Source organism: Crinia signifera, chromosome 4 (assembly GCF_055691185.1).
Source record: "Crinia signifera chromosome 4, ASM5569118v1, whole genome shotgun sequence".
NCBI lineage: Eukaryota > Metazoa > Chordata > Amphibia > Anura > Myobatrachidae > Crinia > Crinia signifera.
In genome coordinates, this window is record NC_139220.1 from 192,925,486 (window position 1) to 192,939,238 (window position 13,753).

The window sequence follows — 13,753 nt, forward strand, 5'->3', positions numbered from 1 at the left end:
GGAAGGTGTATTAAGCCATATTGCTGTGCAGCAGGTGTTCCTCTAGGACAGCCTCAGTCCTCTAGTCACACTAACAGTCCAGGTTTTCAGGATAGCCATGCCGTAGTACAAAAACCTGTTTTAAGTATGGCTATAACACTGCACAAATAATTATCTGTGTTTTGGCACCCATTTTTCCTTCAGTTTCCACAGAGAAACATCCCCATAAGGTGATGCTTCCTCCAGCATTCTTCACTGTAGACATGGTATTTTCCTTGTGATGTGCAGTATTAAGGCCCAACTTGTGCCTTGGACAAGTCGGACCTGTTTTCCTTTGAGCTCCCCCAGCAGCTGCCCGGGTGCCAAGTCCTTCTGACTTGGCACTTGGGGCCAGATGCACTAAGCTTCAAAAGTGATAAAATGGAGATTGATAACAGCCAATCAGCTCCTACAGTAACTTCACAGGCTGTGTTTGAAAATGTCAGGCAGGAGCTGATTGGTTGGTTGTTCATCACTCTCCATTTTAACACTTTTGAAGCTTTATGTGCCATTTTTTACATGTGATAAATAGCATGTGATTTATCGCATGTAAATGAACTCCCGGGAGCTGCCGGGAGAGTTCAAGGGCAATCATATTTGATACATGGCGAGGGCTAAAAAGCACCAGTGATATGCTGATGATGAGCTGATTCTGATAGATCATACATATGATCTACAGGATACGATCCATTGCATACAGGAACACACATTGGAGCGGCACCGTTTGGCCCGATGTAACGTACTTAGCATTACCAGTGGCCTCTTTTTGGGATCTCTTACTACAACATTCTCACTTTGCGTTCTGTTCTAGGCAAATTCACATGTAGAAGTAGAAGAAAACATACACTACTATAATGTTATGTACAATATTTATTGCAGCAAAAACATGAACACCCAGAACAGTTAGGCAAATTACAAGTCGACATTTATTTTGTGTATGCAAGAGACAAAACGAGGAGAAAAGCCCATTGACACTCATTTTCATTTCAAGTAATATTTTTTTTGTACTACAAAACAGACAAAAATACTTCAACAACATTGATATTAGAAAATAATTGGGAAGTATTACTCTATTTACATGTAAATTGATAGTATCTACTAACATATTGTCTTTAATACTATGAAAATAGGCTGCATATACAAACTTGGCCCAATGGAAGCCAGCAGAACAGACACATCCATCTTACACCATCCTGAGACCTGTGCATCATCTCTGCTGTAGGATAGTTTATTCTTCGTGAGATTTTGCACACATATAAATAACATCTTAAATGCTGATGTCCAATGAGTAAATCAGAATACTGTATCTTGCACAATTCATTTAATAATAACCATAATGCTCTTACTCTAAGCGAACTTGCTGAATTTAAAGGCACATTTATGCTGTCTACTACAGGGTGTACGGAAAGTCACTGTGCACTTTTCATAAAGCAGCGAAAAAAGTGAAGTGAATAAGTGGAGAAGTTGCCCATGGCAACCAATCAGCATCGAGGTAACATTTCTAATTTGCATATTATAGCATTATATGGAGCAGCTGATTGGTTGCCATGGGCAACTTCTCCACTGCTTCACTTCTCCACTGTTTTCACTGTTTTATGAAAAGACCCCATATTTTGTTTCAGATTTTGATCCCAATATGGTTTTAACAACTGGAGAACATGTATGGCTCAGCGAACACTTATTCCGAAAAAAGAATAAATACACAGATGTGGTGCAACAGCGATTTGCTGAAAAATTCCCAGATACACCTGCTCCACAGAAATAATTTAGTCTGTTTAAAGCTGGCAACTGATAGAGGTGTTTAGAAACAAACTAAAAAGGATCCAGGTCTGTCTTGATGATAACAGTGGTCATTTCCAACCTTGTTTATAATTATGTGTGTTAATAAATATACATACTGTAAGTGCACAGTGACTTTCTGAACCCCCTATATTTGCAACAAACTGATTTTTTTAAATTTATGAATCAACCAATCAGCATAGTTCCAAACTGCTTTAGTTTTTACATCTCTGTTCACATTTTTGTCTGGTTTTAAAGCGGTTGTGGTTTCCTCTACAGCCACCATATACAAAAGGTCTACAGCTGCCAGCCTGTGAGTTGTAATACCAAAGTAGTATATATCTTGAGCACAATCCTTCATCCATGGGTAGCAAACAGGGGTCTACAAGGAAAATAAACTTAGCTCAGTTATTTTGTGCTAATACTGAAACAAACTGCTTAAAACAGGGGTGTAACTAGATATCCGTAGGCCCTATAGCAAAAGTTTGTAAGGGCCCCCTATTTAGCACCTGATAAATGGATGTAAAACATATTATGTAGAGAGTAAATATGGGCCCCCTTCAGCTCTGGGCCCCATAGAAGCTGCATCCCTTGCACCTATGGTAGTTACACCCTTGGCTTAAAGGCACCATTCACTTTATGCTCACAGGAATGAATGCATGTTGCATTAGTTTTAATATCTCAAACTGTCAAGTGATAAAAATATATGCTAAGCAAATATAACCATAGTTCTATTTACCCTTTGCAAAAGACAGGTAAAAAGTATTTTTTAAAACTACAGATCAGTCAATAAACATTTACCTTCAAACGTACTTTCAGGGTGCCGTTTTCTTCTACGCAATGGTCCCATTAGCTCCTTATCTCTTCCGTCTCCAGAAAAATAAAGTGCAATAACTGTTATCAGGAGGGGGCAGTAAATTAACCGCACATTTATTATTGATCATCATTTTTACAAGCTTCTAGTGAATGCTATGAAACACCTGGATCATTTATACGTATGATTTTTTTTTTATAAGCACAGCAATAAAGTTTAAATGGATCAAAGCATCTGAGCTAAAAAGGTCAGTCATTTGTCATAGAAAACGGTATTGTGTACAGAATAGGTAGGTGGCTTTCATTAAAATGGCACATAAAAAACTCAGATATGCTGCATTTAGGGGGTATTCAATCCTGGGTCATGACTGTCGATTTGTCCCGACAGCCGTGACCCTGGCCCATTTTCATTTGCTCGACAGCGTATAGCCAGACGGGATTCAATGTCCTGCCTGCCGAATGGCGAAACGAGGGCGTGTCCACATAAATGGCCGTGGATTTGGGAGATTCGTCCATGAACGCAACAATTCATGGCCGTTATTTATTTGATATCTTAAATAAAAAGTGTTTATTTATAACAGTATCATAATATACCTGATTAGAATAAAATGAACACATATAAAACAATGTACATATATATCTACAGTACTTAATATTGCACTGCTCAAGAATATTATTATGAAAATAATGTCCAAGTGTGAGTGCTATGCTCACCCTCTAAAGCAGGGAACCTTTGGCCCTCCAGCTGTTGTTGAACTACACATCCCAGCATGCCCTGCAACAGTTTTAGCATGACCAACTAGTAAAACTGTAGCAAGGCATGCTGGGATATGTAGTTCAACAACAGCTGGCGGGCCAAAGATTCCTTATTCCTGCAATTGTAAATTGACCTGTTAAGGAGTAACAAAGTTCTCACCCTTGATAATTGAATGTATAGGCGGGCAGGGCAGCCGAGAGAGGGGGGGAGCGGGTACAAATTACCCGGGCCCAGGCTTGCTGCGACCCCTCCCTTCCCCCTCCATCCCTCCCGGGTAGCAACAGCAGCACACACTTCTATAGCATGTGCTGTGCTGACAGCAGGCTCAGCATGAGTGTCTCGCTGACAGCGTGAGTGGTCATGCTGAGCCTGCTGTCAGCACAGCACATGCTGTAGGAGTGTGCTGCTGCTGAAATTTTTGCAGTTTTTAGAGTTTTCTTTCACCCTCCTTTAAACATTTTGGGGCGTGGCCTAAGTGCGGGAGGTGCCCACACCTCCACACTTAGGCCACGCCTCAAAAATTTTACCGGGGCCCAGCATTCCTCTCGGCTGCCCTGTAGGCGGGAATTTAATGTATGTTGTGCTCCCGCAGCCATCTCCCGATGGGGGAGATGGCTGCGGGGCCCTATTCAATGCTGTCTTCCCAGACAGCATTGAATAGGGGTTCTCAGCAGAACGAGCCCAACATCACAAGCTGTCAGGGTCGTTCTGCCGAGAAAAGCCGGAAATAGGCGAGCTCCTGGCCGGAGCTCGTCTATTTCCGCCCTCAACTCGTGGCTACGCTCCTTTCTCGCCGCTCGGCGGACGGGACATTGAATCCTGACCGTAGAGCTCAAGTCGTGCAAATCGAGAACGGGACAGCTTGCTCGACAGCCGTGCCCCTGACATTGAATACCCCCATAATGTTTAAACTGTGGTTTTCACATAACCTTGAAACCTGAATTTACTAATTAGATGCGAACATTGGTTGGATGGTTCACCTGTTAAATAACAAGACTCCCACTGACCCCAGATCTTCTGATGAAAGTGCTGCCACCAGATAGCAGAGAAACAGTTTTATGGCACTTCTTTATTCTAATTGCCAATTTGAGTGCACTCCCTCATGACCGATGTTACCTCGCCCCAGCAATTCCACCAAAGACTCTTACAGCTGCCTAATATTGCACATTGCTCTCAGAGGCTGCCAGCTCGCTGACTCCGGGACGATCTGCAGGCGGCCCGTCATCAGGCGGCAGCCATTGCTTGCCAAAGAAATGCTAGTGCCACACCTGGTTCCACATAGAGATGTGCGGGCTCGGATTCCTCAGATCCGAGCCAGCACGGACGTCATCAATCCGGGCCCGGATACGAGCAGCGCTCGGCGCTTCCCGCCTGACTCAAATCCGGGCGCACGGGCAAAACGTCATCACCCGGCGTCGGATTCTCGCAAGATCACGGAACCCTTAAATTCCGCAACCTTGCGCCGCCATCTTCACTCCAATCTCGGAGAAGGGTAGGGAAGGGTGTGCTGCTGCTGTGTGTGGTCTCTGCTGGGGACCGTGCTGCTGTGTACTGTGTCTCTGCTCAGTCAAGACATCACCATTGCAAGGATGACTGGTGCTGTGTTCTGTCTCTCCTTTGTGCTGGGGCCTGCCTCTGCTGAGTCTGCTCCTGTATATTCAGTCACAGTGTGATAGTCCACTGGTGCTGCTAGTGCCACTGCCTGTCCTGCACTGCCTAGTGTCTGCTGCAGTCTGCTCTCTGCTGTTGCCACTGGCTAGTGCCTACCAGTACCTGTTGCAGTATATAATTCCAGTGTGCTGTTGCCCCTGGCTACCAGTACCTATCACAGTATATAATTCCAGTTTGCTGTTGCCACTGGCAGTGGCTACCAGTATTTTATTTATTGCAGTATATAATTCTAGTCTGCTGTTGCCACTGGCTACCAGTATTTATCGCAGTATATAATTCCAGTCTGCTGTTGCCGCTGGCTACCAGTATTATTTATCACAGTATATAAATCCAGTCTGCTGTTTCCACTGGCTACCAGTATTTATCGCAGTATATAATTCCAGTCTGCTGTTGCCGCTGGCTACCAGTATTATTTATCACAGTATATAAAAATCCAGTCTGCTGTTTCCACTGGCTACCAGTATTTATCGCAGTATATAATTCCAGTCTGTTGCCACTGGCTACTAGTATTTATTGCAGTATATAATTCCAATCTGCTGTTTCCACTGGCTACCAGTACTATCAGTCCAGGGGTGCCCACATGTGTGCTGTATTTGTCCAGGGGTGCCCCCATGTGTCCTGTATCAGTCCTGGGGTGCCCGCATGTGTGCCGTATAATTCCAGGGGTGCCCCATGTGTCCCATATCAGACCAGGGGAGCTGCCCTTTTTTTTAATGAAAATAAAATTAAGGTGTTTTTTTTTTTTTTACTGCAAGGGCTGTTAAATGCGCTGTAGTCCAGGGGTGAGCCAACAGTGCTGTATAATTCATGGGGTGTTGCTAAGTAAGGTGTGCTGCTCTTTTTTATAATTAAAAGAATACACATTTTTATTTTTACTGCAGGAATTTGTCTGCCGCATAATTCCATGCCTGCCGCCATGTGTGCCGTAACAGTCCAGGGGTGCCGCCATCTGTGCCGTATAATTCCATGTGTGCTGTATCAGATCAGGGGTGCCACCATCTGTGCCGTATAATTCCTGGGGTAAGCCAAGTCTGCCGTATAATTCATGGGGTGCTGCCAAGTGTGCTGTATTAGTCCAGGGGTGATGCTAAGCGTGCCATATCAGTCCAGGGGTGATGCTAGGTGTGCCGTATCAGACTAGGGGGGATGCTAAGTGTGCCATATCAGTCCAGGGGTGATGCTAAATGTGCCGTATCAGTCCAGAGGTGATGCTACCTGTGTCATATCAGTCCAGGGGTAATTCTAGGTGTGCAGTATCAGCCTAGAGGGGATGCTAAGTGTGCCATATCAGTCTAGTGTTTGTGCCGCACACTTGTGTGGCTTATCATAGTTATCCAGCTACCTCGGTGCAACCTTTTGCCCTAAAAACAATATTGTAAGGTGTGAGCTGTTCAGAATAGACTGTAAATGAGTGGAAATGAATGTTATTGAGGTTAATATAGCGTAGGAGCAAAAAAACAACAAAATTCTGCGATTTTAGCAGTTTTTATGCTTTTTTAACAAAATAATCAGAACCCAAAACCCAAGAAATCCAAACACAAAACACTTAGGAGGTGTTTTGGCAAAACCCATTAGAACCCAAAACCTCAAGGTAATCAGAACCCAAAACCCGAAAAGTGGCCGGTGCACATCTCTAGTTCCACAGCGCTAATACTTCACGCTACTCATGGTGATTGTAGGCTCGCTGACACTGGTAACATTCACTAGCATCAGGCGGCTGCTACTTACGGTGAACAGCTAGAGCCGCCACAAGACCCACTTTGCAACAGCTGGTTATTTCACACTGTAGTCCGACTACGATACCAATTAAAGGTCCCTCTATTATGGTGCTGCTGCACTTACAAAGTGGAACATTGGGGCATGATGTATTAAGCCTTAACAAGAGATAAATGCCAGGGTGATAAGGAGAGATAAAAGTCCATCCAATCACCTGCTAACTGCCATGTTACAGGCTGTGTTTGAAAAAAAGTCAGTAAGGAGCTGATTGGCTGGACATTTATCTCTCTTTATCAGCCTTACATGTATCTCTTGTTAAGGCTTAATACATGTGCCCCATTGTTTTTACAGTTTGAACGTACAGCTACAAAAATTATCTAAGGGTGAGAACTTTATTACTCCTTAACAGGTCAATTTACAATTGCATTAGAGGGTGGACATATTATTTCATAATATTTCATATTATTTTCATAGTAATTTTCTTGAGAAGTGCAATATTAAGTAGATTTATATGTACAAGTTTTAAATGTGTTCATTTTATTATAATTGGGTATATTATGATACTGTTATTTATAAATACTTTTTATTAAAAATATCTGATCAGTCTTTTGGCGCTATGTTATATATCCATATAATAACTATATATTTATACATCCTTAGGTTGTCTAACTAAGCAATTTCAAGATTGCTATTGGGAGCAGCCACCTCATACATACATATACTGTACATACATTATACATATATATATATATATATATATATATATATATATATAATTCAGTGTGTGCAATTTTCTGTTTTGTTTTTAGACTTTTTCGTGCCTGATTTCTTTGTCATTTTGTTTTATCTAAATCTCCAAAGAATCAATGGGCCAAGTGTATTTAATTTGAGTGTCCCCAATGGACTAAACTTCTATGGTGAGTTCTGGATGTCCGGAATTCAATCATATAAAACAGCGGTTCCCAACCCTGGTCCTCAAGAACCCCCAACAGTGCACGTTTTCCAGGTCTCTACACAGAATCACAAGTGACATAATTAGCTCCACCTGTGGATCTTTTAAAATGTGTCTGAATAATGAGTGCACCTGCTGAGTGACCTGGAAAACGTGCACTGTTGGAGGTACTTGAGGACCAGGGTTGGGAGCCACTGATATGAAGGAAAGAATGGGGAGAGGGAAGGATATTGCCCTCTAAATGGCCCATAGAATGCATATCCTTGCGTTCTCTCAGTTATCCTTTCCTATAGTACACATCAAATATACTGCCTTCCAAAAGTGGACAGCAAGGTGCAAATCCCTTGTTAACTCTAAAGTCAAGCTCAGTGATATGATCTTATCAAGTACTCCAACATGAAGCTTAACACACATCTCTACTTGTTCACAGTATTAGCAGTATCTAAAGTTGTTACAGTGTATAAGATGCATTTGCTCTTTTCCCTTCAGCACAGAAAAATCGTTATATGTGACAAAGTAGGTGCTTTGATTTGGTGCAGTAAGGAAAATAGGAAATGGTTATTGGTACCAGACACTGGAGGCTACAGTTCCTGGACTGCAGCACTGATTACGTAGTGCGTAGGGAGAGCCGCTAAGCACATAAAATCCTACATGTGTAGATAATGGATGTATGTTATATATGTACCGGCAGTGCATTGAGCTCTGCAGTACCATAGCCTCAGTGGTGAACCTGGGATTACGCATTAAGCTTCAATTTTCTAAGAGCTCCCTAGACTCTTATTGGCTACTTACTTCCAAAGGAGTCTGGGGTGGGCTTAGTCAGGAAAGTTAGTGATGCAGCTGCCACTGGTACCAGATATTCTAAGTTCAACTTTCTTTGTGAATTATTGTATAAATAATTAACATTGACTCTTTTGCTTTATAATATTACTGTAGATAATTTATGCTATGGCATACCTCTATTATTGTCTCTTTCTAGTTTAGGCCTTGAGACACAATAAACAAGAATTAAAAATACAATTATGAAAAGTAAATGTAGAATTGCTTCTTGGGGATTTGTCATGAATTATCTATAAAAAATACAATTATTACAATACCAGTGTAATTCTGCTCTAAGGTGGTACTCGGGAATGGCGTTGGACTTTGAGTCTCATTCCAGTGCATAACTTCAGTTTCATTTTCAGCTACAGTATAATCAGGAGACACAGTCACATCCTCATCCTCCTCTGTCTGGTCATCTTCTTCATATCCTTCATCTGGGTTTGTAGACTTAATGATCAGTTGGAATTCCTTCCCTATGGTTATATAGACCATATAGTGTTACAATTAGTATACACTTTTATACCAAAAGGATTTGAGACGAGGGTATCACTTGTGCATGTGGTGAAAAATACATGGACCTGACTGTCTTGTTAGGACCTTACTCTACACCGATATCACCCATTTTGTGTCATTTCTTCTAGGGGTAACCTATTCTGCCCAGAGTAATCCTACACAGTGCGCCCAAGATGGCAGCTTCACCTGATACCTTGTTAGGGTGGAATACACAACCCATGGAAGTTATTATTCAAAATGTCAACATCAATTCTGCGTTATGCCCACTGTGCTCTCAAGGTTTTCTCTTATGTCGATATAACTTATCTATTGCTGTACTACCCAAATCCTATGTATTATGTGCAATGTTTTTGATGTCTGTAAAGTGCCTTCAGTCCTGTTGGAGAAAGTGTGCTATACTGTATAAATAAAACTTACTTACTAAACCTTTTTGTGTAAGACCAATGTAAGTCCAATACTGTGCACTGCTTGTATAATATTATATTTATAGTATGATGAGTTGAGTCACAGACCTCCTTTGGTTAGAGGTCATTTATTAACTGCTGCTATCTAATCAATGTGCAAATGAGGTGAATCTTCTGAAGGCACAGAGAGGGACAATTCTCCTCAGGGAGTGACAACAGTTATTTCCAGGAACTGAAGTTATCATTTAGTGACAGTTAGGGCACAGATATCTAGCTACCATATTAAATGCATACCTGACTAATGAGGTATTAAAGAGAATACAAAAAAAGGCTGTGCCTTTCTAGAATTGGTAGAAATTACAAAAATGGAAACACCCAGCTTCAACACACGTACAGCACTTGAAACCATTATTTCAGAAAATAGTATCCCAGCCTAATCAAGAGGATAGATCCATGACTGAAAGAGGGATAATGGTTAGGAAAATTGGCAATAATAATAATAATAATAATAGTTATTTATTTATACTGATAATGCTATATACATAGTTGTACTAATTCAAAGCAGTTATAGCTAGTTAAGTTATGAATTTTTTTGCAGTTCAGTTTACAAATAAAACCTCTGGTTAGTTGCTATGGGATAATGCATATTTACCCATAGTTCTCTATTATTTACATATTGGTGTTGGTTCAATTGTTTTTTACATCGATAATCAATTAATTGATTGTACCGGCAGGCATGAGTAATAGGGAATCCATTGCCAAATGGACTGGGATTAAACACATATGGCTGATTCAGGTTTGTAAGTAAGGAAAAAAGGAAACAACTGAGCAAATCAGTTTTGCACTGCAGGTGGGCTTGATATGACATGTGCAGATAGAGTAATAACTGTGTGCGACTGAGTGTCTGAATCTGTACGCAAAGTTCTGCAGCTTTTTCCAATACAAATTCTATTCCGCTACTCTATGTCAGTGGTTCTTAACCTCAATTCTCGAGGACCCCCAACAGATCACTCATTATCCACTGACATTTTAAAAGATCCACAGGAGGAGTGAATTATTTTACCTGTGATTCTGTGTGGAGACCTGTAAATGTGAACTGTTGGAGGTACTTGAGGACCCAAGTTGGGAACCACTGTGCTATGTGGATGTATAATATGGCAATCCCAAAAGATGTGATAGATTGTGTATGATGCCATAACTGACAATGGGGCAGATGTATTAAGCTTGGTGAAGAGATAAACTGGAGATAAAGTGGAGAAAAAGTGGAAGGAGAAAACACACCAGCCAATCAACTCCCAACTGTCATATTTCAAACACAGCTGATTGGCTGGTACGTTATCTCCTTCCACTTTATCTCCAGTTTATCTCTTTGCCAGGCTTAATACATCTGCCCCATAGTTCTAGTTCTCAGGTTCTCAAACTCGGTCCTCAGGACCCCACATAGCGCATGCTTTACAGGTCTCCTCATAGAATCGCAAGTGAAATAATTAGCTCCACCTGTGGATCTTTTCAAATGTGTTCATGAGTAATAAATGCACCTGTGGGGTGACCTTGAAAAGGTGAACTGTGTGACGATTTTGAGAACCCCTGTTCTAGTTAATACTGCTCAATAAGAGCAGATCAATACCATGTAATATAGACTTAATAACATTGGATACAGCTGCAAATCGAGATTTCAAAAAATTGCCTAAAATTCTTTGGGACCCACAATAATTCTTGGTGGGGGATTTCTATAAGTCAACTCAAAGTTGACTTATAGAAAGACATATAAGGGAGTGATAAACTTTCATGTTTTTTTAAGAGGCCTATATGCCATATGAGGGGACTTTTCTTCTCTATATATTTCAGAATAACAAACAAAGGGGATGGCATGGAAAGAGATACATTTAATTTGTAGTCCTATAGCACCTCTAGGCAAATGCAGGGAGGTGCTTTTTGCCCGGAAACTGCTCCTCTTCTTGGTAAGTGGCTCATATTATGCCAATAGCAATGGTATATAAAACTAGATCAGTGCCACATCATGCAGTTTGAGAGACAGAGCAGAGCTGCTGCACATGCCCAGTGGTAGCAGCTTCCTCTACCAAGTTTGCTGTGTGTGTATATGTGTGCATCTGAGTCCCCAATCAGTGCACTGGACAAGAGAGAAGCTACCAGGAATAAGCGACAGGAGCATTACCATGAGGTGGGTCGGTGCGGGGCGGCGGTGGGTTGCGGTAGAATTTTTCTGGAGATGCCCCCGTCGGGTTACTTAGGGCATCCCAACATGGGGTAAAACCCCCGATAACGGGGTTTTTACCGCATTTTTAGTTTAGAGAATCTCCCCCATAATCTGTACTTTGAACTCATACATTCCCCTCATGAACATGTTCATAACGAGATACATTTATAGCTTAAGAATACTCAGGGGTTTATTTACTAAGATGGGAATTCTATTTCAGATGTGGCGTTGGTATGGGTAACCAATAAGAATCTACTTTTTATTTATTTAGCACCTTCTAGAAGATAATAGATAGTATCTGATTGGTTGCCCATAGCATCATCCGATCTGAAACAGAACTCCCATTTTAGTAAATAAACCCACACTATTTAGCATAGTCACTCATTTTTTCACAACCACTCATCCTGTGTTGTACGTCTAAAATAACTGCTGCACCTGGATAGGATTACAGTAATAATCCTTCAAACTGATGATACAAAATGGCTACCACACCATTGTATCATGTATATAATTGTATATGTAATTTTATGTACTTCTAAAACTGTATTATGGGCCTGATTGAGGGGTAGATTTATTAAGCTCGGTGAAGTGATAAAGTGTCTGGTTTTTATCACCGGACAATTAGCTCATACCTGTGAATTTACAGGCTTGGTTTGAAAAATGACAGGTAGGAGCTGATTGGCCGGTGATAAAAACCAGACAGTTTGTCACTTCACCAAGCTTAATAAATCTACCCCTTAGTGAGTTGCGATTAGATACAGAAGCAATGCAACAACATATTAATGCCAAAGGATTTGTCTGAAGAAAAAATAGAACCTACTGCCAGGATAACCGATCTGAGATAAAAAAAAAATGCAGCATTGGATTACCATTGTGACCAACGCTCTTACACAGAATGGCAATTAGAACCCCTCTGCCGGGGCCATGAAATCTTTGATTTGTAAGAAGCAGACCATGTCCTTGTTATGCCTTCAAATTGTCCCCATTGCCACCCCCACTCCCCAAACACTGCAGTCTATATAAATAAAACGATGTATTATTGTTATTTTTATTACTCATCTCAATTTCCAAAATGTTTATGCCATCTTAAATTATGCTCACCATGGGCACTACCTTCTATTAAAAAAATGTAAGTTGTACTCGGCACAGACATTGCTGTGGCTTTTCTTTTTTGATGGACTGAACACCCACCTCGGCATTCTAAAAAGTCACCCTTACCAGAGGCTGAGGATTTTCTTGGAATATGATGTGCTAGGATGATATCAGGTGTGTAAGGAGAATCCAAGCAGGGGCACATTCCAGAGCAGTTAACTGGTTTATTTACTAAGATGGGAATTCTATTTCAGATGTGGTGTTGGTATGGGTAACCAATAAGAATCTACTTTTTATTTATTTAGCACCTTCTAGAAGATAATAGATAGTATCTGATTGGTTGCCCATAGCATCATCCGATCTGAAACAGAACTCCCATTTTAGTAAATAAACCCACACTATTTAGCATAGTCACTCATTTTTTCACAACCACTCATCCTGTGTTGTACGTCTAAAATAACTGCTGCACCTGGATAGGATTACAGTAATAATCCTTCAAACTGATGATACAAAATGGCTACCACACCATTGTATCATGTATATAATTGTATATGTAATTTTATGTACTTCTAAAACTGTATTATGGGCCTGATTGAGGGGTAGATTTATTAAGCTCGGTGAAGTGATAAAGTGTCTGGTTTTTATCACCGGACAATTAGCTCATACCTGTGAATTTACAGGCTTGGTTTGAAAAATGACAGGTAGGAGCTGATTGGCCGGTGATAAAAAACAGACAGTTTATCACTTCACCAAGCTTAATAAATCTACCCCTTAGTGAGTTGCGATTAGATACAGAAGCAATGCAACAACATATTAATGCCAAAGGATTTGTCTGAAGAAAAAATAGAACCTACTGCCAGGATAACCGATCTGAGATAAAAAAAAATGCAGCATTGGATTACCATTGTGACCAACGCTCTTACACAGAATGGCAATTAGAACCCCTCTGCCGGGGCCATGAAATCTTTGATTTGTAAGAAGCAGACCATGTCCTTGTT

General features: G+C 41.0%; 1 protein-coding gene across 1 annotated transcript in view; it reads right to left on the minus strand.

Moving 5' to 3' along the window:
• Nucleotides 1-1,855: 1,855 nt before the first annotated feature.
• Nucleotides 1,856-13,753, minus strand: part of LOC146073004 (uncharacterized) — a 248,677-nt gene continuing 236,779 nt past the window's right edge. The window contains exons 94-96 of the mRNA XM_083180177.1: nt 8,804-9,001; nt 2,599-2,667; nt 1,856-2,179 (exon numbers count right to left, since the gene is read on the minus strand). Coding sequence (XP_083036303.1) covers nt 2,013-2,179; nt 2,599-2,667; nt 8,804-9,001 — 434 coding nt within the window. The 3' untranslated portion in view covers nt 1,856-2,012. The remainder of the gene's footprint in view (nt 2,180-2,598; nt 2,668-8,803; nt 9,002-13,753) is intronic.